The 24,097-nt window shown below is 44.1% G+C and overlaps 1 protein-coding gene across 1 annotated transcript in view; it reads left to right on the top strand.

Annotated features, from left to right (window-relative positions):
* LOC148048561 (astrotactin-2-like) overlaps nt 1–24,097 on the top strand; it is a 74,979-nt gene that overhangs the window by 48,228 nt on the left and 2,654 nt on the right. The window contains exon 2 of the mRNA XM_087707613.1: nt 23,121–23,308. Coding sequence (XP_087563739.1) covers nt 23,121–23,308 — 188 coding nt within the window. The remainder of the gene's footprint in view (nt 1–23,120; nt 23,309–24,097) is intronic.

The raw sequence follows: 24,097 nt of genomic DNA on the forward strand, positions 1-24,097 counted from the left end.
GACATGGCAACAAGGTCAGCCAATGGGGGCTGCTTGCTGATTCAGACTGCAAGGAGCCTGAGTGTGCCTTAGCTCTGTAGCTCTGAGTCTGCGTTGAGCTCTAAACTGGCCTGCTGCTCTGAAACGGAAACTGTTCTCTCCTCTGCTTGTGGCTTGCTTGCATCTACTGCCACATTGGAAAACCTGCCCTTGGTATTGTATATTTACTTCATGTGTTATATCATCTATAATGAGAAGTTAATGAATCCTGCTGAATCAGTTACCTGTGTGTGCTTTCTGGATACGATTGCTGCAACAAATTCTGGCAAGTTGGTCAGTGGCATGCTGGGCATGTGATGTGTCCAGCAACTTGCCTTAAGGGAAGGCCGGATTTTAAGAGGAGGAAGCGAAGAAGGATGTCCATCCCAACCTTATAGCTGGATGTTGATGTCTATCTTTGAAAAATGCATTTGCAAAGCCATCCTGTGTTCGTTGCAGAATGAATTCAACGGCATCCTTCAGCCTCCGCCTTTGCAAAGATGAGCATCTTATTGTCAGGGCGCAGAGGTACAAATTTGTGCAAAACTTGGAAAATAAAAATTGCACTGAAGATGGGGGTGAAAACCTGCTAAACCTATATGGTATTTTTTCTTCTTATTTGCCGGCAGAATAACTTGCAGGTTACTTGTTTTCCCCAACCTGGTGTTTGTATTTCTCTGTTGTTTGTTATGAATATTTCCAGGGCTGTTCGCCCGAGTTATGGAAACAGACAGGCTTCGCAACAGCTGTGTTAGTAATAATAATACTGGTTTGGCTACGCTACGAATAGTCTCTCTTGCTTGCTCACTTGCTGGGTGGCTGCATTTTCTAAAATCCCTCCATCAGTTTATTCTCCTCTTCTTCTTAGTAACATTCCCCTGGTTTATGGCTCCGCATCCAAAATTAAATCCGAGTCCAAGGCAAAGCATTCCTCAAAGTTCCAATTTATGAAGAGAGCCATGTTGGCCCATGTGGGAAAACCCGAATCTGAAAGCTTCTCAGTTTTCCCCACCCAGTTGAAAGTTCAAGATCTTGCCCCCACACCCACAAGCCCATCCCATGGTCCAATCTCCCACTGCCATGCTGGCAGTTCCACCCATCGAATTCCGGTCAGGTGCAGAGGTACAGAAACATAGGATGACCTTGGCTTTCTAGAAAGAATGTTGTTATTTCTACATATCATCTAACTCTGCCTTCCCATTTTCCCACAACAGAAAAGGCATAGGAGAATAATAGAGAGTGGGGCAGGCCAAAGATCCCAAAAGAATATGGCTGCAGGCCTGACATGCACAACATTTCCGAAGGTTCTCCATCACTGCCCTATGCTATTCTGGACAAATGGTTGTCCAATCTCTTCTTAACACCCCCCCCCCCCCCCCAGGGATTGTTGATTTAAAACCTGGGTATTACCAGAAAAGTAGCATTCTGCTCAGTGGTGGGTTTCAAAAATTTTTGGAACCTCCTCTGTAGGTGTGGCCTGCTTTCCAGGTCCACTGGTGGAACCTTTTCTAACTGGTTCGGTAGATTTGATGAACCGGTTCTATTGAACCGGTGCGAACCGGTACGAACGCACTCTGATTCTGCTCATAGAATTATGGAACAGCTTTTGCAGATGCACAATTACTAAAGAGAATTCTACATAGCTTGCATTCGCATTAAAGAATTGGCTTGCTATTTTCTCTTGATTTTAGGGGTAGCTTAATTGGGTTACGTTTGGAGTGGAAATTGAAGGGGTTCACATGAGATTCTTCCGAGGTTTTGCTCCTACCCTAAACTCGCACTTCAGCATTTGGGGGAGTAGCGTTTGCAACAGGAAAGCTGTTCAATATTCATTATTGTGCAAGTGGCATATTTTGTCATGCTAGCAGCCGATCTCTTCAAAGCAATTGGCTTTACCAGTGAGTTTGCAGACAGGGAGCAATAGCTGGTCTTTATTGCTCGTCTTTTTGCTTCTGGTGCTTTGAGCTATGGGGTCACTGAACATCAAAATTGCATTTCAGGATGTAGCAGCTGCCAGTCAATATTGAAGTGGATAAGCTATGCTGCGCTAAGATCCTTCTCCTCCTTCTCCTTCTGCATTTCCTTGTCCCTCTCCTTGTCTTTCTCTTTCTCATTCTCTTTCTCCTTTTCCTTGTCTTTCTCCTTCTCCTTGTCTTCCTCCTTCTCCTTCTATGTGTCCTTGTCTTTCCCCTTCTCCTTGTCTTTCTCCTTCTCCTTCTTTTCCATCTCCTTCTGTGTCTCCTTGTCTTTCCTCTTCTCCTTGTCTTCCTCCTTCTCCTTCTATGTGTCCTTGTCTTTGTCCTTCTCCTTGTCTTGTCCTTCACCTTCTCCTTCTGCGTCTCCTCAACTTTCTCCTTCTCCCTGTCCTTCTGTCTCCTTCTCCTTGTCTTCCTCCTCCTCTTCCTCCTCCTTATTTTCCATCTCCTTCAGTGTCTCCTTGTTCTTTCTCCTCCTTGTCTTCCTCCTTCTCCTATGTGTCCTTGTCTTTGTCCTTCTCCTTGTCTTGTCCTTCTCCTTCTGCATCTCCTTGACTTTCTCCTTCTCCCTGCCTTGTGTGTCTCCTTCTCCTTGTCTCGAATTAAACTGATGCCTTTTGTGCATACAGTTGGCATAGTACCTAATAGAGACATAAAAATATATATAGATTTTTCTTCTTCTTCTTCTTCTTCTTCTTCTTCTTCTTCTTCTTCTTCTTCTTCTTCTTCTTCTTCTCCTCCTCCTCCTCCTCCTCCTCCTCCTCCTCCTCCTCCTCCTCCTCCTCATTTTCCATTTCCTTCAGTGTCTCCTTGTCTTCCTCCTTCTCCTTGTCTTCCTCCTTCTCCTTCTATGTGTTCTTTTTTGTCCTTCTCCTTGTCTTCCTCCTTCTCCTTCTCCCTGTCCTTCTGTGTCTTCTTCTCCTTGTCTTTCTCCTCCTCCTCCTCCTCCATCTACTTTTCCATTTCCTTCTGTGTATCCTTGTTTTTCTCCTTCTCCTTGTCTTCCTCCTTATCCTTCTCCTTCTCTGTGTCCTTGTCTTTGTCCTTCTCCTTACCCTTCACCTTCTCCTTCTGCATCTCCTTGTCTTTCTCTTTCCTTCTCCTTCTCCCTGTCCTTCTGTGTCTTCTTCTTCTTCTTCTTCTTCTTCTTCTTCTTCTTCTTCTTCTTCTTCTTCTTCTTCTTCTTGCCTTTCACCTTCTTGTCTTTCTCCTTCTCCCTCTGCCCTGCCACCCCTCTCCTCCTCCTCTTTCAGCCCCCTGTGAATTGAAGTTAATGCTCTAATCACATTCCTTTAGGCAAGCTTGTGCTCCCAGCAACAAAATTGTTAGGAGAAAACATGGAAAAAAAGAACATTTCTCTTCCTGCGTTGAACTATGATAATTCATTTCATTTCTCTTTCCAAACACAATCCTCTCCCAATTTTTAAAAACAGTGGCTGTCACATTCTGGCTCTCATTTTTTAAAAATTTTATGACTGCAACATGCTCAATGCTGGATACTTACCATCTTGATTTGGCTCCTTTGCCTGTATCCAAAACACTTCTGCCAAAACGATTCTCATTTATGGATGCCTCACATTTTTGGCTTGCAGAGCACCAAGTCTCCCGTGTAGCTGACAATTAAAAATTAAAACAGATCACTCTACAGATGAAGTCATGCAAGCATAAACTGTAACAAGACCCACATTGCTAACATGCAGCAGTTACGGAGCATTGCGGCTTCCCCAACTTTGATAAATACCTGAATACATTAATGTCTAGAATGGAAAGCTAGGCAAAGGAGGAGGCTTCTACAACTGGGTGCAACTATTAGAAAGAGAGTTCTTGTGTTGTGATGATGGATTGGTGCACATGGTTGGAACTTTCAGGTATGTGCGAAAAAAGAGACTGTGTCAGGCCTGCAGCCCTCTTTTCTTTTGAGTCTTTGGCCTGCCACACTTTCTATTATTCTACTGTGCATTTTCTATTGTGGGAAAAGGGGAGGCGGGGACTGTACGGAGTTAGATGTTATGTAGCCATAACAACATTCTTTCCAGAAAGCCAAGGTCATCCTTTGTCTTTGCACCTCTGCACCTGACCAGAACTGGATGGGTGGAACTGCCAGTACGGCAGTGGAAGATTGGACCAAGGGATGGACTTGTGGGTGTTGGGTGGCAGGATCTTGAACTTTCAACTGGGTGGGGGAAACCTGGAAGTTTTCAGATTGGGGTTTTCCCAGATGTGCCAAGATGGGTCTCTTCATAAATTGGAAGTTTGAGCCATGCTTTGCCTTGGACTCTGATTCACTTTCAGATGCTATTTGGAACTTTCAGGTATGTGCGGAAAAGAGACTGACTGAGGTTTTGCTCACCTAACCATGGTTGTCTGATGGACTATGGTTGTCATGCAAGTAATCATGGACCCACTCTAAGATAAGCCAATCCCAAAACCATTCTAGAGGACAGTCTTGTTGGGTTTCTGGTAGGTCAAAATCAGAAATGTAGGACTAACAAATCTATCTATCTATCTATCTATCTATCTATCTATCTATCTATCTATCTATCATCTATCTATCTATCTATCTATCTAATAATGGTCATACTGGCACACTCTCTCTCTCTTCTCTCTCTCCCCCCCTCTCTCCTATCTATCTATCTATCTATCTATCTATCTATCTATCTATCTATCTATCTAATAATGGTCATACTGGTTATCTATCTATCTATCTATCTATCTATCTATCTAATAATGGTCATACTGGCACACTCTCTCTCTCTTCTCTCTCTCCCCCCCTCTCTCATATCTATCCATCTATCTATCTATCTATCTATCTATCTATCTATCTATCTATCTATCTATCTATCTATCTATCTACCTACCTACCTACCTACCTACCTACCTACCTACCTACCTACCTATCTATCTATCTATCTATCTATCTATCTATCTATCTAATAATGGTCATACTGGTTATCTATCTATCTATCTATCTATCTATCTATCTATCTATCTATCTATCTATCTATCTATCTATCTAATAATGGTCATACTGGCACACTCTCTCTCTCTTCTCTCTCTCCCCCCCTCTCTCATATCTATCTATCTATCTATCTATCTATCTATCTATCTATCTATCTATCTATCTATCTATCTATCAATGGTCATACTGGTTATCTATCTATCTATCTATCTATCTATCTATCTACCTATCAATAAATGGGTCTCCCTCCCTCCCCCCCCTCTGTGTGTGTGTGTGTTCCAGCATAACTCTGGAATGCCTCAAGGAATTTCAACCAAACTTGGTACACAGATGACTTACTCCCTGGAAACAAATACTGTGTGGGTAAGACACCCCTAACTCCCCTTGGGATGTGTGCTCTGTTAAGATGCAGCCTGTTGTGCCTTAAAATGACTTCTATTGTACTGCCGTAAAATGGCTTCTACTGTACAGCGCAGTGGAGGTGCTATGGTAACGGTTTCACAGTACTCCACAAGGGGGCTCCCTTTGGTAAGGGGGAAATTCCAACATTTGAAATTAAGTTTGGTCTGGATATTTTCCCCTTATAAATAAATACCCGGGAAACGCTGGATTATCAGCTAGTGCTATTCTAAAATAGAACTTTTTTCTGATCTTCATACCCACTTCATCTGATATTTATGCTCATAAATGGAGATGAGCACTGCCCCCTAGAGTCGAGAAGGACTACTAGCACATATGTGCTTTACCTTTACTTTTAAGCATGTTAAACACATGTCTGTGTGATTTTACATCCATCTCTCTCCCGGTATGTTTTTTTTTAGATCTCTTAGTATAGATGTGTGTGCTTTGAACATGTTGTTTTTGACTCCTCTTGAGTCCTGAAATTACCGCAAGCTCATTCAAAGGTGTTTTTTTTTTCTCTCCCCTTCTGGTCCTTGCCAATTTCTCCCTGTTTGAGACCAACAGGCCCCATTGATTTCTCTTTCTGTGACTGTTGCCTATTTATTTTTATTTTTTTTTCACCCTAATTAGCCCGCTATGAGCGAAATGTCATTTTCTTTTCTCCAGCCTGTTTTTCTATTTCATTTCAAGTAAGTGCCTGGCAATCAGAACCCCCTTCAGGTTTTCCAATAGGAAAACATGACCTTTAGATGATGATGACTTCTTCGCCTTCTTTCTTTTTTTATCAAATCGCCAGCAAATCTCAAAATTAACTGGGTGAGGCCAGATGTTTAACCGAAATGTATTTACCATATTTTTCAGAGTATAAGACGCGGCGAGATTTTGAAGAGGCAAATTTAAAAAAACAAGTTTTTGCACTCTGCAGAATTCCCCAAAACGGCCCGTTTTTGCAAAATTAGGCAAGTTTTTTTTTTCAAAAAAAAAGGGGGGGCACGAAAAGCCTTCAGGAGGCTTGTAGAGTTCTCCTGGGGGGTAAGCCCCCCAAAATTAGCAAAAAAAATGGCCAATATTTTGTGAAAACGGGCCTGTTTTTTGTCAAAAAAAAAAAGGCATGCATAGCCTTTAGGAGGATTGTAGAGTGTATTTGTATTTGTATTTGGTTTATTTGTATGCCGCCCTTCTCCAGGAGGGACTCAGGGCAGTGAACAACTCAAAGGGGAAAGGGAACATAAACAACAGTACACATAATTAAAATACACGAAAATCACACAGCCATACCAGTCGAGAGGGGAGGGGAACTCATCAACCCCAGGCCTGCTGGCACAGCCAGGTTTTGACGGCTTTCCGGAAGGCCTGGAGAGAGGTGAGGGTCTGGATCTCCGCGGGGAGTTCATTCCAAAGGGCCGGAGCTGCTACAGAGAAGGCCCTCCCCCGGGTGGTAGCCAGATGGCATTGGCTGGTGGATGGAACCCGGAGGAGGCCGACCCTGTGAGATCTGACGGGTCTTTGGGAGGTAATTGGCAGCAGGCGGTCTCTCAAGTACCCAGGTCGAATACCATGAAGGTCTTTATAAGTTACGACTAGCACTTTGAAGCGTATCCGGAGACTGATCGGTAGCCAGTGCAGCTCGCGGAGGATAGGTGTAACGTGGGTGTACCGAGGTGCACCCACAATCGCTCACGCGGCTGCATTCTGGACGAGTTGAAGTCTCCGAATACTCTTCAAAGGCTGCCCCATGTAGAGCGCATTGCAGTAGTCTGGCGGGGGGAGGCAAAATTGAGCAAAAAATGGCCAGTTTTTGCTCATTTCTGCCCTCCCCAGCCCCCAGGAGCACTCTGAAAGCCTCCTAAAGGCTATGCATGGCCATTTTGGTGAAGGGGGCGAGGTTTGGGGAGGCAAAAAATGCTGTATTCAGTGTGTAAGACAAACCCAGATTTTCAGCCTCTTTTTTGAGGGAAAAAGGTGCTTCTGATACTCCAAAAAAAAAAATACAGACCAGAATGATGAAGGTCTGTGGTTCTGTTCAGCTGTTTATTTGGATAAAATGATTGGAAGGATGCACACTGTCATCTTCACAGATGTTCAATATTTTTGATTCCGTCATCTTTTCATTTCCTTCAGGTCATTCTTTTTCCCCCAATTAAAGTTTGGGTTGGTTACATAAATAAATGCATAAATGCACCCAGAGCAGAGACCTTCAAATATTCAGGATTCAGGGGCTGCCCCAAAGAAGAGGGAGTCAAGCTATTCTCCAAACCATCTGAAGGCAGGACAAGAAGCAATGGGTGGAAGCTAATCAAGGAGAGAAGCAACTTAGAACTAAGGAGAAAGTTCCTGACAGTGAGAACAATTAATCAGTGGAACAGAAGTTGCCTCCAGAAGTTGTGAATGCTCCAACACTGGACGGTCAAAAGATGAAGGCTCCCCTCACACATATGTGCTAGTCACTCCCAACTCTAGGGGGCGGTGCTAATCTCCATTTCAAAACCAAAGAGCCAGTGCTGTCTGAAGACATCTTTGTGGTCATGGGGCCGGCATGACTCAACGCCGAAGGTGCATGGAACGCTGTTCCCTTCCCACCAAAGGCGGTTTCTATTTTTCTACTTGCATTTTTTACCTGCTTTCGAGCTGCTAGGTTGGCAGAAGCTGGGACGAGTCATGGGAGCTCCTTCCGTTATGCGGCGCTGGGGATTCGAACCGCCAAACTGCCAACCTTTCTGATCGACAAGCTCAGTGTCTAAAGTTACTTGGGTATATTTTTTAGTCCCCTGGTTTTCTTGGCAAATACAGCCAGCTTTCAAAAGATGGCCTCCCGAATTCTCTCTCAAACTTTCCTTTCCCTCACCAAGACAAATTTCAAATCCCTGCTCTTTGCCTCGAGGGTCTGTTGAACGGTTTCCCAAATTTATCTCACTCTTTCTCGCTTCCCACCTCCTTCTCCTCTCTCTCCCCCCCCCTTCCTCTTCTGTTATTGTCTGGCTTTGAAATTGCATCTTTGCCTGGAAGCCAAATTTTGCTCCTGGAGAAGAGCCAGATTGGAAGAGTTAATTGAAGGGAGGCTCAAAACATCACAACGCGACTGATCCTTTACCTGCAGTACCTCACAGCTTTGCCCGAGGTGTGTGGGTCCAGGGAAAAACCTAGGAATATCAGCAAAACACAGCAACAGGGAGAGCAAGTAATAAATAGAATCTTTTTCAGAGCGGGTTGCTTGACGGGTAAATCCCAGAGCCCTCCTTCGGAGTTAAGGTGGCAAACAATCGCAAGAGGCTCGTAGATTCCACGACTCGACTAAATGTCCGTGTGTCAGGTTAGAAAACAGCCGATTGGAAGGGAGGATGGGAGCAGAAGAAAAACGTGAGAATCAAAAGAGGGCTGGGGAGGCCTCCATGCAAGGAGGGAGGCCAAATTAAAAAAAAATCTTTTAATGCAAGACTTTTTCTGCTGCTAATAGTCCTTTTTGAGGGCAAGCAATATACGACACTGTCTTGTCAAGTTTGAAAATGGATTGCTGCCTTGGGTATCTGCTGCCACCAGAAAAAATAATAATGGAGAATTGGGATAACTGAAATATTTCCTTCCTTCCTTCCTTCCTTCCTTCCTTCCTTCCTTCCTTCATTCATTCATTCATTCCTCCCTCCCTCCCTCCCTCCCTTCCTTCCTTCTTTTCTTACTGCCTTCCTCCTACCTGCCTTGCTGTCTTCCTTCCTTCTTCCTTCCTCCTGCCTGCCTATCTTCCTTCCTGTCTTCTTTACTTGTCTTCCTTCCTTCTTTAGTATCTTCCTTACCTGTCTTCTTTCCTTCCTTCATCCCTTCCTTCCTTCCTGTCTTCCTTTCTTCTGCCTGCCTATCTTCCTGTCTTCCTTCCTGTCCTCCTTCCTTCCTACTTCCTTCTTGCCTGTCTTCCTTCTTTTCTTCCTTCTTTTCTCTCTTCCTTCCTCCTGCCTGCCTGCCTATCTTCCTTCCTTCCTTCCTTCCTGTCTTCCTTTCTGTTTTCCTTCCTTCCTGTCTTCCTTTCTGTTTTCCTTCCTTCCTTCCTGCCTGCCTGCCTGCCTGTCTTTCTCCCTTCCTCCCTCTGTCATTCCTTTCCTCCTCCTCCTCGGATTTACCTCCTGCATGAAACCATAACCTGCTTTATTTTATTTATAAGATTTTTTTTTGGTCTTCCATCTCATTTTGACTTTATGATAAGGTCACGCAAAGTATTTCAACTTCGAAACATCTTGAGCTTGAAAAAGGTGTTTCTTATTCCAAAACAGGCTGTTTGTACACTGTCCAAACTTACCTAGACTCCTCTTGTCCTTGAAACGATTTGAGTTTCAACATTTCTGCACAGTAGACTTTTTCTTTTGTTTTTGGATATATATCTTTTATTCAGCATGGAATAAGTGTGAGCCTCCCTATTATTATTATTTAGTATTATGTACCAGCTATAAGCTGTTTCAACACATAATGCCCCCCCCATTATAGGCAAGTACAGCTAATGCTACACTATTTTGCGAGATATCGCATCTGCCTGTGTGATACGAATGAAATTGAACAGTTACTTTCATTCATATATATAGTTTGTGATAAAGAATTCTTTGAAATAGAGACTTACTTTGAGAGCAGCTACAGAGTATTGCTGAATTTGGCTCCTATTTCTTCTGGCTTAGCCTCACATCCAAATCTCATCCCTTAGAAATGCTGCTGATTTTTGACCGTAGGCTTCTGTAGGACAGAGAGGGAACTTTTTAGAGCTTTCTGCAGCCAGAAAATCAGAATAACAGAGTTGGAAGGGACTTTGGAGGTCTTCTAGTCCAACCCCCTGCTTGAGCAGGAAACCCTACACCAGTGAGGGAGAACCTTTTTCTCCTTTCGGGCCGAAATTGCTCACTCATGCGCCTACACCCATAATGCAATGCACCCCGCCCCCACTACGCATGTGTGCATGACCCCTGCACTCCTCCCACTGCTTCACATGGGTGTGCAACTCAAAAATATGTTGGCCAGCAGGAGGTGCACACTGAGCTGGGTGACGGCTCACATTCCCGCACAGAGGGCTCTGCATGCCACCTGTGGCATGACTCCCTCTTCTTTGGGGCAACCCCTGAGATATTGGAAGTCTGCTATCATGTCTCCCCTAGTTCTTCTTTTCAACAAACTAGACATACCCAGTTCCTGTAGCCGTTCTTCATATGTTTTAGTCTCCAGTCCCCTAATCCTCTTTGTTGCCAACCATGATGTCCCTAGTTCTCACAAGGGGAGGGGGGGAAAGTGTTTCTTAAACAGTTACTGTCCTGGAAGTGGGATCCCCATGACCCTATCAAGATCATCCAGGTTTAACCACATTTTCTTGTCCGATGCTATGCAAGAATTCCGGAGAAATAGATTTCCTGTATGATCGCTATCCAGGGTGCTGAAACCAAAGTCCCCCATTAGTTAGAGAGGTGATCCTAGCCGTTTGGGGCTGGATGCATTGGTGGAACTGAACTTGTTGAAAATGTGTCACCTTTAGCTGGCAATCTATTCTGGGGTGCTTATTGTGTACCAGTTGAGTGGGCATTGGTACATCCTTCCTTCTAGAGAATAACATCAACAGACAAATTTCTTGTGTGTCCAATCACGCTTGGCCAATAAAGCTATTCTATTCTATTCTATTCCATCCCATCCCTTATTCTATTCTATTCAATTCCGTTCCATCCCATCCCATCCCATCCCTTATTCTTTCTCTTCTATTCTATCCCATTCCATCCCATCCCTTATTCTATTCTGTTCTGTTCCATCCCATCCCATCCCTTATTCTATTCTGTTCTGTTCCATCCCATCCCATCCCATCCCTTATTCTGTTCTGTTCTATTCTATCCCATCTCATTCCATCCCATCCCTTATTCTTTTCTGTTCTGTTCTGTTCTGTTCTATCCCTTCCCTTCCCTTCCCATCCCTTATTCTATTCTTTTTTATTCTATTCTATTCTATTCTATTCCATTCTATTCTATTCTAATTTCAATTCAATTGTTACTAGAACATATTTATTTAGAAACTCTTCCAGTATTTACACATTTAATTTATTGAGCCCTCTGGGCACCAAGAAAAATTATACTTGTGAAGCAACCATATGTCTCTTGCTGGCGCGATGCAAAAATTAATGAAGAAGGAATTGATTCTGTATCTTTGTTGACATCCGATGGTCGTCCTTTCCAGATCACTGCTATCTGCTTCCTTCTAACATCCAAAAATTCACATATACTTTATTAAATTTCTTTCTTTCTTTCTTTAACCCATTTCTCCAGGCAAGCATCTCTGCTTTCTAGCATCACCTTCTATTTCTGTCTTTCCCCAGCTAGGTTTTCCTTGTGTTTTAGAACAGGGGTCACCAACTGGTTGTCCGTGGGCTACTGATGGTCTGTGAGAAAATTTTGGTGGTCCACAGAAAAATTATTTGCATTTTTTTTATATTGCACTAAATCAGGGGTCCTCAAACTATGGCCCCTGGGACGGATATGTGCAATGAACACTTGTGTTGCTGCAGAGCATCTCCCCCTTCGGGGTCATTTTGTGTGGGTTGGAGGGGGGCAGAAATTCTGACTTGGGGTCTGCTTCAGCCTCCTGGTGGGGGGCTTTGGGCAAAGGCTGGAGGGAAGAGCCGCTGGTGGCAAAGAGCCAGAGGGCCTGGTTCCAGTGGGACTGCATCATGGCTTGGAACTGGCTGATCATCTCAGCCCACTGAGCCTCCAGGTGCCGGCACCTGGCCTTGAACTCCCACAGGTCTTCCCTCTGCTTGGAAAGCCTATGCTCCTAGTCCTCAGTGAGATGCTTCTGCTGAGCCTCCTTCTCGGTCAGATCCAATTTGAACTGAGCTCTTTTGCCAACTCTTTCTCATGGTGGCTGCTTAGCTCTAGCAACTGCTTCCTGTTGGGGGCCCCAAGGAGCCCAGGGGGGCAGGCGAGGAGTGGCTGGGAGGGCGCCCCTTGATGTGAGTGACATCGAGTTGGCCACGCCCACCCAGTCACCTGACCACCTAGCCACGCCCACACAGCCAGTCATTAGGCAGATCATATTAGCGGTCTGCAGGATTTAAAATTATGAATCTAGTGGTCCCTGGGATCCGAAAGGTTGGTGACCCCTGCTTTAGAAGAAACAACATTGTCGCGATCCCCACTTTTGCGTTGGTTTTCTCTGGTTGCTCCTCTTCAAACCCTCCACCTTTCTCAAATGAAGCTTCTCCAGGTGGGCCCTGCAGAATCATTAAAGACGTAAAAACAATATCAACCCAGCCGCGCCAGAAAAAAAACACTTGCCTGCTGTGTCGAACGTTGAGTTGCAAGGAGCCCAGCTTCAAAGCCGCAGTCGCTCTCTAGAGAGCTGGGATATTTTATGAAGTTAATTTTTTAGGCTCAGCGGCAAGTCATAACATTTTGCAAACAGAGTCCATAAACTCCTCCCTTCCCCTGTCGGGGGCTCAGGATGGAGTTTTCCCCAGCCGCCGTGAGCTGTTGAACAGATGTGTTATTTATACAAAAAATCTCTCGGTGGGAAAGGTTCCCCTGAGCTTTGAACATCTGGGGTGGGGTAGAGGAGCGAGTGAGAAGCCTGTTACATGTCTACCAGCTGTGTGGCTCTCTAGGCGCCCAGGATGAAGCCGTGGTTTCTTCACTCCTGGTGAGGCAGGGTGGATATAATGATAAAGGGGTGGGCTTGGCTATGGGGAAAGGAATGAAGACTGGGTCTCCCTCCACCCACCCACCCCAGATGTTAAAAATAAAGCAGGAAATCCTGAAAGAAATTCTAAAGTATCTGGAGATTGGGAGGGGGGAGACCAGAAATATTCACCACCCACACCCCACCAATAAAGATTTTAATTTGGAAGGAAGGAACGAAGGAAGGAAGAGAGGGGAGAGGAGAGGAGAGGAAAGGGAAGGGAGGGGGGGGAAAGGAAGGAGAGGGAGAGGAGGAAGGAAGGAAGGAAAAGGAAGGAGAGGGAGATGGGAAAGGGAGGAAGGAAGGGAAAGGAAGGAGAGGGAGACAGGGAAGGAAGGAGAGGAAAGGGAAGGGAAGGAAGGAGAGGGAGATGGGGAAGGAAGGAAGGAGAGGGACAGGGGGAAGGAAGGAAGGGAAAGGAACGAGAGGGAGAAGGGGAAAGAAGGAGGAGGAGAGAAGGAAGAGGAGGAGGAGAGGAAGAGGAGGGAGAAAGAGAAGAAATAATTAAGAATAGAATCTTTAGGCCTACAAAGTTATTTTGCACATGCCAAAAAGTCTTGAATGTTTTATTCTCCTTCCAATACAGATAGTCCTCGACCTACGACCATAACTAAGCCCAAAATTTATGTTGCTAAGTGACAATTTGTTAAGTGAGATTTGCCCCATTTTCCTATCACTGTGAATGAATGATGGCAGTTGTTAAATTAGTAACATGGTTGTTAAGTGGATGTGGCTTTTATATTGATATTGTTACACATTGAAAACAGGGAGGGAGGAAGGAAGGAGACAGGAAGGAGAGGAAAGGAAACAGGAAGGGAGGGAGAAAGGAAGGAAGGGGAGAAGGAGAAAGAAAGGGAAAGGAAAGGGAGGGAAGGGAAAGTAAATGAAAGAGAAGAAAGGGAAGGAAAGGAAAGGAAAGGAAGGAAAAGGGAAAAGCAAAGAAGGAAAGGAAAGGAAAGGAAAAGAAGGGAAGGAAAGGAAAGAAAGGGAAGGGAAAGGGAAAGGAAAAGAAGGGAAGGAAAGGAAAGGAAAAGAAGGGAAGGAAAGGAAAGAAAGGGAAGGAAAAGGGAAAGCAAAAGAAGGGAAAGGAAAAGAAGGGAAGGGAAAGTAAGCGAAAAAGAAGAAAGTGAAGGAAAGGAAAGGAAGGAAAAGGGAAATGAAACGGAAGGAAAGGGAAGGGAAAGGAAAAAAGAGAAGGAAGGGAAAGGGAAAGGAAAAAAGGGAATAGAAAGGAAAGAGAAGGGAAGGAAAGGGAAGGAGAGGAAAGGAAAAGAAGGAAATGAAAGCTTTTTATTTTTAAACTATGAAACACTCGAGATTTTTAATGAGAAATGTTAAACATTTTAAATTTAAAAAATGCTTCCTGGATTTAGAAGGCTGGGCGAAACAGGGCCTGGGGAAGCCATGTAACCATAGCAGCCAGTACATATGTATGCCTGAGAGCTATTTATTAATTGTTAATCCAATTTTTATATCCCCCTCCTTTATTTTTTTTTCCTTGATAGAGGATTGCACACGGAGGAGCCAAGTGTGACAGACTTATTAAGCTTAGGCAGATTCAGATCCATGCTAATCTTTGAAGATTAATCCCTTCCTCTCAGCCTCGGCCCGGGAGGCTCAGTTTCCACATGTATGGACTTCTGGAATGTTCCATTGGCAGCCATGATGGTTGGGGGACATCTGGGAGATGAAGTCCACCCGCCTGGAAGCTGAGCATGCTGGGAAATGGTGTTCTAAACAAGAAGGCAGATTCACTTCACAACTTAACGATTGCAGTGATTGACTTAATAACCACGGCAAAAAAAAGGCCATAAGATGAGGGGGAAAAAAACTAGCTTAATGACTTTTTGTTTAGTAACAAAAAAATGGAGCTCAGTTGTGGTGTTAAGTCGGGGAGCCCCTGTTTATCCATGATAAGGGATCTAAAAAAACATTTCATTCTCTTTAATTTTCTCTTATTTCTTGTTTTATTCCTAATGGTAATCAGGAAGCTTCGATATATGCTAGTTGGTTGGATACCCGTGCTTCACTATGGAACTATGTGATTGGGCTTGATAAACTGACAATGAAAGCTTGAAAACTAATGAATAGTTATGATTCGCCCCTCCTCTCTCCTTCTCTCCCTCAGGATTGCCCCACAGAAGCCTCTCCCCTCCTATCTCCCTTCTTTCCCTCAGGCTGGCCCCACTGATCCTTTCCTACCCCATTCTCTCCCTCAGGCTGGCCCCACAGTGGCCTGTCCTATCTTATCCCCTTCTCTCCCTCAGGCTGGCCCCATTGATCCTCTCCTCTCCCCTTCTCTCCCTCAGTATTGCCCCACAGAACCCCCTCCTATCTTATCCCCTTCTTTCCCTCAGGCTGGTTCCATTGATCCTCTCCCATCCCCATCTCTCCCTCAGGCTTGCCCCACAGTGGCCTGTCCTATCTTATCCCCTTCTCTCCCTCAGGCTTGCCCCATTGATCCTCTCCTATCCCCTTCTCTCCCTCAGGCTTGCCCCACAGAAGCGCCTCCTATCTTATCCCCTTCTTTCCCTCAGGCTGGTTCCATTGATCATCTCCCATCCCCATTTCTCCCTCAGGCTTGCCCCACAGTGGCCTGTCCTATCTTATCCCCTTCTCTCCCTCAGGCTGGCCCCATTGATCCTCTCCTATCCCCTTCTCCCTCAGGCTGGCCCCATTGATCCTCTCCTATCCCCTTCTCTCCCTCAGGCTGGCCCCATTGATCTTCTCCTCTCCCCTTCTCTCCCTCAGGCTTGCCCCACAGAAGCCCCTCCTATCTTATCCCCTTCTCTCCCTTTATGGTGGGGAAGGGGAGTAGAATGTCTAAACTCCCAGCCCACAGGCTGGATGAGTCATGCACTGGCCATGTCCACATCCAAGTGGCAGTTGAAACAGAATTCTTTTCAGGTGGGGAGGGGGAGTAGAACATCTAACTCCTTAGCATCAGAGCATGATGATAATAATAATAATAATAACAACAACAACAACAACAACAATAATCTTATATCCTCTGACATTACCTTAACAGTTCCTAGGTCCTTGGTTAGGACTCGAGTTGTTGAGCTACCAACCAGCCCCAAAGGTTGTGAATCTGACCAAAGATTGACATAATAACAACAACAACATCATCATCAGCAGCAGCAGAAATACTAATGATCTGATGGTCATTTCGAAAAATCCTTTCTTACTGTGCACCTAGAAGCCAAGAGGAACATATGTGTCAAATTTCAAGCTTGTAGGCTTTACGGTTCTGGAGATGTTGTGATGATGCATGAGTGGTATTTGGCTTTTATATATATATAGATAGATAAGATATGTGGGATGCAACATCTGGTTACTAAATATTCATTACCTCCAAGTACATCAAATTGCATTAGGCTTTTCATCACTCCTAAGACTCACAATGGGATTAATGCATCAAAGAGCTGGGATAAAAGATACAAATCAGGCATGAATCGAAAAAGGAGGGGATATATATTTTCCCTTCTCTCTGCATTAGCGTGCCGTTTTCAGAGCAAGGTTTACTTGAAATGATGGGTAAGCTTTGTAAATACCCAGCTTTACCTGACTTTGCTCTCTCCCTGTCCCTCCCTCTCTCTAGCTTTCCTTTTTATTATTATTGTTGTTGATGTTGTTGTTGTTGTTATGGAATGTCTTGTGTGCGCAGCAGATGGTTTCATATTCAATTAAATTTACAGCGGAATCTTTAAGAGCCTTTTTGGTTTTATGTGACTCAACTCTAAGATTCCTTGAGGGCTGTAAAAGCTGAGATACAAACAGAGATTTCTAGCTCGGCAGCCTTTTCGTTTAAAAAAATATATCACAATGTAATGGAAACATACATAATAGGAATGTTCCATCAGGTTTTTCGGTACTCCTGTGTCTCAAAGGAGTGGGTTCTTCCATTAGTTGGATGCTGAGGACAACCTCAAAATGCTAGCTAGTCTTAGGGAAATAGAGATCAAACTCTAGAAGCAACCGGGCAGAGAACAGGTTGCTCACATTTTTTCAATCCCACCCCTTCCTTTTTTCTTTCTTTCCTTCCCTCCTTTTTTCCTCTCTCCTTCCTTCCATCTTCTTCCTTCCTTCCCTCCTTCCTTCCTCTCCCTCTCTTTCACTTTCTCTTTCTCCCTCTCTTCTCTTTCTCTTTCTTTCTTTTCTCTTCTCTCCCTTCCATTCTTCTTTTTCCCCCTCCCTCCCCCTCTCTTTCTCTTCCCTCCCTCCCATCTACTTCTAGAGTAGAAGGGGTGGGGTGGGGTGGGGTAGAATAGAGTAGAGTAGTGTAGAGTAGAGTAGAGTAGAGTATAGAGTAGAGTAGAGTAGAGTAGAGTAGAGTAGAGTAGAGTAGAGTAGAGTAGAGTAGAGTAGAGTAGAGTAGAGTAGAGTAGAGTAGAGTAGAGTAGAGTAGAATAGAAGAGACCTTAGATCCTTCCCATTCTTCATATGTTTTATCCTGGAATGAAGACTTTTCAGGTTCCTAATTCTGTGGTTCCTTAACGGGTGTGTTTGTTGGCTCTTAAGGGCCAGGAAGTGAGGCCGGCCTTAAAAGCAAATGTTCTGTAGAATGTTTTGCCACTGCAGTCCATTTCTCTTCTTCCACCCTTGTCAGATGGTTTCCCCCCAGGGATACTCCTCCCCCTCCCCTCCTGCTCGAGATACAACATCTTTCGGGTTTGAAGGCTCCTTCATGCCGAAACATATACAAGCCCTGCCTGACAGCTCTGAGACTGGGATTCTGGTTTTGACTAATGCAGTGCAAAACACGGCCTTTGTGACTTCCCCTAGGTATTCTGCTTCCTTCCTTTCTTTTTTTTTTTCTTTCTTTCCCTTCTTCCTCCCTCTCTCTCTCCCCTTCCTTTCATCTTCTTTCTTTCTTTCCCTCCTTCCTTCCTTCCTTCTTTCCTCTCTTTCTCCTTCCCTCCATTCCTTCCTTCCATCTTCTTTCTTTCCTTCCCTCCTTCCTTTCTATCTTCCTTCCTTCCTTCTTTCTTCTGTCTCTCCTTCCTTCCATTTTCTTTCTTTCTTTCCCTTCTTCCTCCCTCTCTCTCCTTCCTTTCATCTTCTTTCTTTCCCTTCTTCCTTCTTTCCTCTATCTCTCCTTCCCTCCATTCCTTCCTTCCATCTTCTTTCTTTCCTTCCCTCCTTCCTTTCTATCTTCCTTCCTTCTTTCTTCTGTCTCTCCTTCCTTCCATTTTCTTTCTTTCTTCCTCCCTCTCTCTCTCCTTCCTTCCATTTTCTTTCTTTCTCTCTTTCTTTCTTTCTTCCTTCCTGTCTTCCATCTTCTTTCCATTCTTCCTTCTTTCTTTCTCTCTGTCCCTTCTTCCTCCCTCTCTCTCTCCTTCCTTTCATCTTCTTTCTTTCCCTCCTTCCTTCCTTCTTTCCTCTCTTTCTCCTTCCCTCCATTCCTTCCTTCCATCTTCTTTCTTTCCTTCCCTCCTTCCTTTCTATCTTCCTTCCTTCTTTCTTCTGTCTCTCCTTCCTTCCATTTTCTTTCTTTCTTTCTTCCTCCCCCTCTCTCTCCTTCCTTCCATTTTCTTTCTTTCTCTCTTTCTTTCTTTCATTCGTTCGTTCGTTCTTTCTTTCTTTCTTTCTTTTGTTCTTTCAACCCATTCTTCATATGTTTTATCCTCCAGGCCCTTAATCATCTTTGTTGCTCTTCTCTGCACTCTTTGTAGAGTCTTGGCTCTCTCTATTTTGTGGCAACCCCTTAGATATTGGAAGACTGCTATCAAGTCTCCCCTAGTCCTTCTTTTCATTAAACTAGCCATGCCCAGTTCCTGCAACCGTTCTTCAGATGTTTTAGCGCCCAGTCTGCTAATGCTCTTTGTTGCTCTTCTCTGCACTCTTTCTAGAGTCTCCACATCTTTCCTACATCGTGGCAACCAAAAGTGAATGCCGTATTCCAAGTGTTACCTTACCAAGTCATTATAAAGTGGTACTAACACTTCATCTAATTTTATCTAATTTGTCAAGTATGTATTAGATAACATATATAAGTATAAACATGAATTTGAATACATGAAATGCATATGAATACAAGGGAACATTAAGGCAGGGACGGAAGACACGCTGGTGGTCTTATGCATGCCCCTTACAGACCTCTTAGGAATGGGGTGAGGTCAACAGTAGACAGTCTAAGGTTAAAGTTATGGGGAGTTTGGGGAAGAAACCACAGAGTCAGGTAGAGCATTCCAGGCATTGGCCACTCTGTTGCTGAAGTCATATTTTCTGCAATTGAGTTTGGAGCTGTTTACCTTGATTTTGTATCTCATGTATTGTTGTGGTTGAAGATGAAGTAGTCATTGACAGGTATGATGTTGTAGTAGATAATTGTATTACTATGCTTAGGTCAGATTAAAGGTGGTGTAGTTCCAGGTTACCCAAGTCCAAAATTTTGAGCCTGGTGGCATAAGGGATTCTATTGTGAGCAGAGGAGCGGAGGACTCTTCTCGTGAAATATCTCTGGACTCACTCAATTGTATTAATGTCTGATATGCAGTGCGCGTTCCAGACAGAGGAGCTGTATTCAAAGATTGGTCTGGCAAAGGTTTTGTATCCTCTGGTTAGTAGTACAGTGTTACCAGAAAAGAAACTATGCAGGATTAGGTTAACAAGTGTTGACCGGGGGGGGGGGGGAAGAGTGGGAGGGATCAAACCCAGAAACAAATGTATTTCCATTTAGCTTTTAAAAAAGAAGTACAGAAGAAATTATATGCCTTTTAATGTTTGAGGGTTTATTTCCTCCAGATTTTCTGCTAGGCTGTTGTTTTGTTTAATAGTCCCTGGTCAACGGAAACCTCTGCAGATGAATAAAAAATGGGATTGTGTCGTTTGGAAATTGAAAATCAAAAGCGCCCTGTAAATAATTTTTGAGAGCTCCCAGCAACCCTGTTGAAACACCGGTATTATAAATAAAAGTAATGTACTTGAGGCTGAATTACAATCTAAACAAGTCAGGAGAAAGTCATAGAAGTGGATCGTGATTGGTAGGTAGCCAAGAACAGGAAATCAATATCTTTTGTATGTCTAGTCTAGTGAAAAGAAAGATGAAGGGGTGACATGACAGCAGTTCGAAAGCCCGTAAAAAATGCAAGTAGAAAAACAGGAACCACCTTTGGTGGGAAGGTAACAGCCTTCCATCCGCCTTTGGCATTGAGTCATGCCGGCCATATGACCATGGAGACGTCTTCAGACAGCGCTGGCTCTTTGGCTTTGAAACGGAGATGAGCACCGCCCCCTAGAGTCGGGAACGACTAGCACGCATGTGCAAGGAGAACCTTTACCTTACATACATACATACATACATACATACATACATACATCATACATACATACATACATACATACATACATACATACATCTTACAGATAGATAGATAGATAGATAGATAGATAGATAGATAGATAGATAGATAGATAGATAGATAGATAGATGATAGATAGATAGATAGATAGATAGATAGATAGATAGATAGATAGATAGATAGATACTATATAGTCTAGTGAAAAGAAGGACAAGGGGAGACAGGAGAGCAGTCTTCCAATATTTGAGGGGCTGCCACAGAGAGGAGCGGGTCAAGCTCTTTTCCAAAGCACCCGAAGGCCAGACAAGGAATAATGGATGGAAACTGAACAAGGAGAGATTCAACCTGGAAATAAGGAGGAACTTTCTAACAGAACAATCAATCAATGGAACAGCTTGCTCTCGGAAGTTGTGGGAGCTTCATCCCTGGAGGCTTTCAAGAAGAGACTGGACTGCCCTTTGTCAAAAATGGTGTAGAGTCTCCTGCTTGGGCAGAGGGAGGGTTGGACTAGATGACCTACAAGATCCTTTCCAACTCTGTTATTCTGTTGTTATTCTGTTACTCAGAAGTTGTGGGAGCTTTATCACTGGAGGCTTTGAAGAAGAGACTGGACTGCCATTTGTCAAAAATGGTGTAGAGTCTCCTGCTTGAGCAGGGGGTTTGACTAGATGACCTATAAGGTCCCTTCCAACTCCGTTAAAATCTGAGTAATGTTTAAAAAAATATCTATGTAATGCTCCCTCTGGAAGGAGAAACTGTGGTTTGCCCAGATATTCCTCCTTCGGTCTGGTTAATCTCCAGTTGTCTATAAGTCAGACAGGATGATATTGTTAATATAATTAATGTAGAATTGGAACAATTCATTAAGATGCACCAACTTATCAGAAATCAATGCTGATAGGGAAACATGCAAGGAAGAAGGCTTTGCTTTCTTTTAAACTTGTGTTCCTGCCTGTTGCTCGATTGAGTCATAAAAGGAAGACATGGACCTCTGATGGATTTTTCATTCAGTGGAGTTTAAAGAAGCAATTGTCCCTTTTGTCTGGTTATCAAAGGATCCTTTGGCTAATGAGAAGCAAAACTTCTGTTCTTGTAGCAGCAAAGGGGACTGGATGCTAAAATTCGGCACGGTGCGGTCATTTAATTGGGAATGGCTTCACCAAATCACAAAGCAGATCCTTGAATTCCTCTCATACGCATCTAACAAAGTCCTGGCAAACAGCCTTTCAAGGGTGTATTTACAACCACAGACCTTATCAGGCTTGGAGAGCTGCCAGCCCGATATCTTCCAAATACTTGGCAAGGAGTCTCTGAGAGTCACGGACAAATCTTCACACTAATGAAGCAAACTAATTGTCTCCTGCAAACTCCACTCCCTTTTTGCTCCTCTTTATTCCCTAGGGGAGGGGCCATTCATCATCCACCTGTGGCTTTACTCCCAAGTGAATCTCTGTTCTTTAGCTGTTCCCTTCATCTGGCCACTCTGCGCATGCGCACAGGCTTCAGCTGTTTGTCTGCCTCACTGATGTCTGACTAAGAAGGCAGCTGATAACTGGCATATGGCCCTTGCCCCCTCTGTGCCTCCAACACAGAGCCCTCATCAGAGCCTTCCCCAGACTCCAGGACTGGCCCATGTTCCTCCACAACCTCCTCACCATCGAGTCTGCCGTCAGCTCTGCTGGCAGGCCACAACAGTGATTGATGAGATTCACAATTAATAAAGAAGATAACTTCCCATTTCACTTTAAGCGTTTTTGTCTTTCTAAGTCTCTGCTTATTCACATGATGATGTGAATAAGGCCAAATTATTGAATTGATTTTATAATCGGTTAGCATTTTTCTAGCACCTCAGTGCATAAGTCCCAAAGATTATCTTTTTCAAAAGATAATTGGGTTTTTCTTTATTTTTCCTTGAAGACATTTCACTTCTCAGTCCAAGAAGCTTCTTCAGTTCTGAAGAACAGTTCTGAAGACTTCTTATCCAAAAAGCGTCTACAGTTATGAGAAGTCTTCCGAATTATTATGAGAAGTCTTCAGAACTGTTCTTCAGAACTGAGGAAGCTTCTTGGACAAGAAGTCTTCGAAACTGTTCTTTGGAACTGAAGAAGCTTCTTGGACGAGAAATCTTTGAAACTGTTCTTCGAAACTGAAGAAGCTTCTTGGATGAGAAATCTTTGAAACTGTTCTTCGGAACTGAAGAAGCTTCTTGGACGAGAAGTCTTTGAAACTGTTCTTTGGAACTGAAGAAGCTTCTTGGACAAGAAGTCTTCAGAACTGTTCTTCGGAACTGAAGAAGCTTCTTGGACGAGAAGTCTTTGAAACTGTTCTTTGGAACTGAAGAAGCTTCTTGGACGAGGTCTTCAAAACTGTTCTTCGGAACTGAAGAAGCTTCTTGGACGAGAAGTCTTCAGAACTGTTCTTCAGAACTGAAGAAGCTTCTTGGACGAGAAGCAAAACGTCTTCAAGGAAAAACAAAGAAAGTCCAGCTTTCTTTTGAAAAAAAAAAGCACCTTTGGGACTTTTGTGCTGATATGCTAGAAAAATGCTAACTGATTATTTTTTTCAAAAAGCACCTTTGGGACAAACATGACCTGGTCTAAATACACCAGGTCTTTTCTCCAAGAATAAGGGAACATGAAGGGGTAACATGTGGACGAGATAAGGAAGGCATAGCAAACACAACCGTGTCAGTTTAAAAATACAATTGCAGACCAGAATGATTGACAGAGATGAGCACTTTTAGCAATGTATAAATACTTAGTTCTATTTTAATTCTTGCAGAGATGTCGGGAACGGTGACGGATCTTTCTCTGGTGCACTGGAAGCAGCAGTGGTTGGAAAATGGCACCCTCTACTTCCATGTGTCCATGAGCAGCGCCGAACAGCTTTCCCGGGCCACACCGCCAAGCCTTCAAGAACCTTCAGAGATTGTGGACGAGCAGATGCACATCCTACATGTGTCTGTCATGGTAAGTAGGCTCCTTCTACAACCGGGGTGTCCATCTCGATTGCATTGAGGGCTGCATCATGGTTGTGTTTGACCTCAGGGAGGGGGATGCAGTAGGCATGGCCAGGGTGGGCGTGGCCAACTCGACATCACTCGTGCGGGGGGTGATTCCGAAGGGAGAGGCAATAGCCATGGCCAGGGTGGGTGTGGCCAGCTCGACGTCACTCATGTGGTGGCCAAAATACTAAGGCAGGACTTCCCTCAGCCCTCCCTCACTCTCATTATAATCTCCTTCCTTCCTTCCTCTCCCTCTCTTTGACTTTCTCTTTCTCCCTCTCTTCTCTTTCTCATTCTTTCTTTTCTCTTCTCTCCCTCCCTTTCATCCTTTCTTCTTCTTTTCCCTCCCTCTCTCCCTCTCTTTCTCTTCCTCTTCCCTCCCTCCCTTCTACTTCTAGAGTAGAAGGGATGGGGTGGGGTGGGGTAGAGTAGAGTAGAGTATTTTAAAGTATTGTAGAGTAGAGTAGAATAGAAGGGACCTTGGGGGTCTTCTAGTCCAGACTTCTGCTCAAGCAAGATAACTTATACTATTTCAGATAAGTGACTGTCTAGACCAGTGGTTCTCAACCTTCCCAATGCCGTAACCCTTTAATACAGTTCCTCGTGTTGTGGTGAACCCCAACCATAAAATTGGTGTCTCGGTTCCTAAGACCATCAAAAATATGTGTTTTTCTATGGTCTTAGGTGACCCCTGTGAAAGGGCTGTTCGACCCCCAAAGGGGTCCCGGCGCACAGGTTGAGAACCGCTGGTCTA

This window comes from Thamnophis sirtalis, unplaced genomic scaffold (genome assembly GCF_051295495.1).
Source record: "Thamnophis sirtalis isolate CommonGarterSnake01/CBP01778 unplaced genomic scaffold, rThaSir2_p1.2 scaffold_2, whole genome shotgun sequence".
Classification (NCBI taxonomy): Eukaryota; Metazoa; Chordata; class Lepidosauria; order Squamata; family Natricidae; genus Thamnophis; species Thamnophis sirtalis.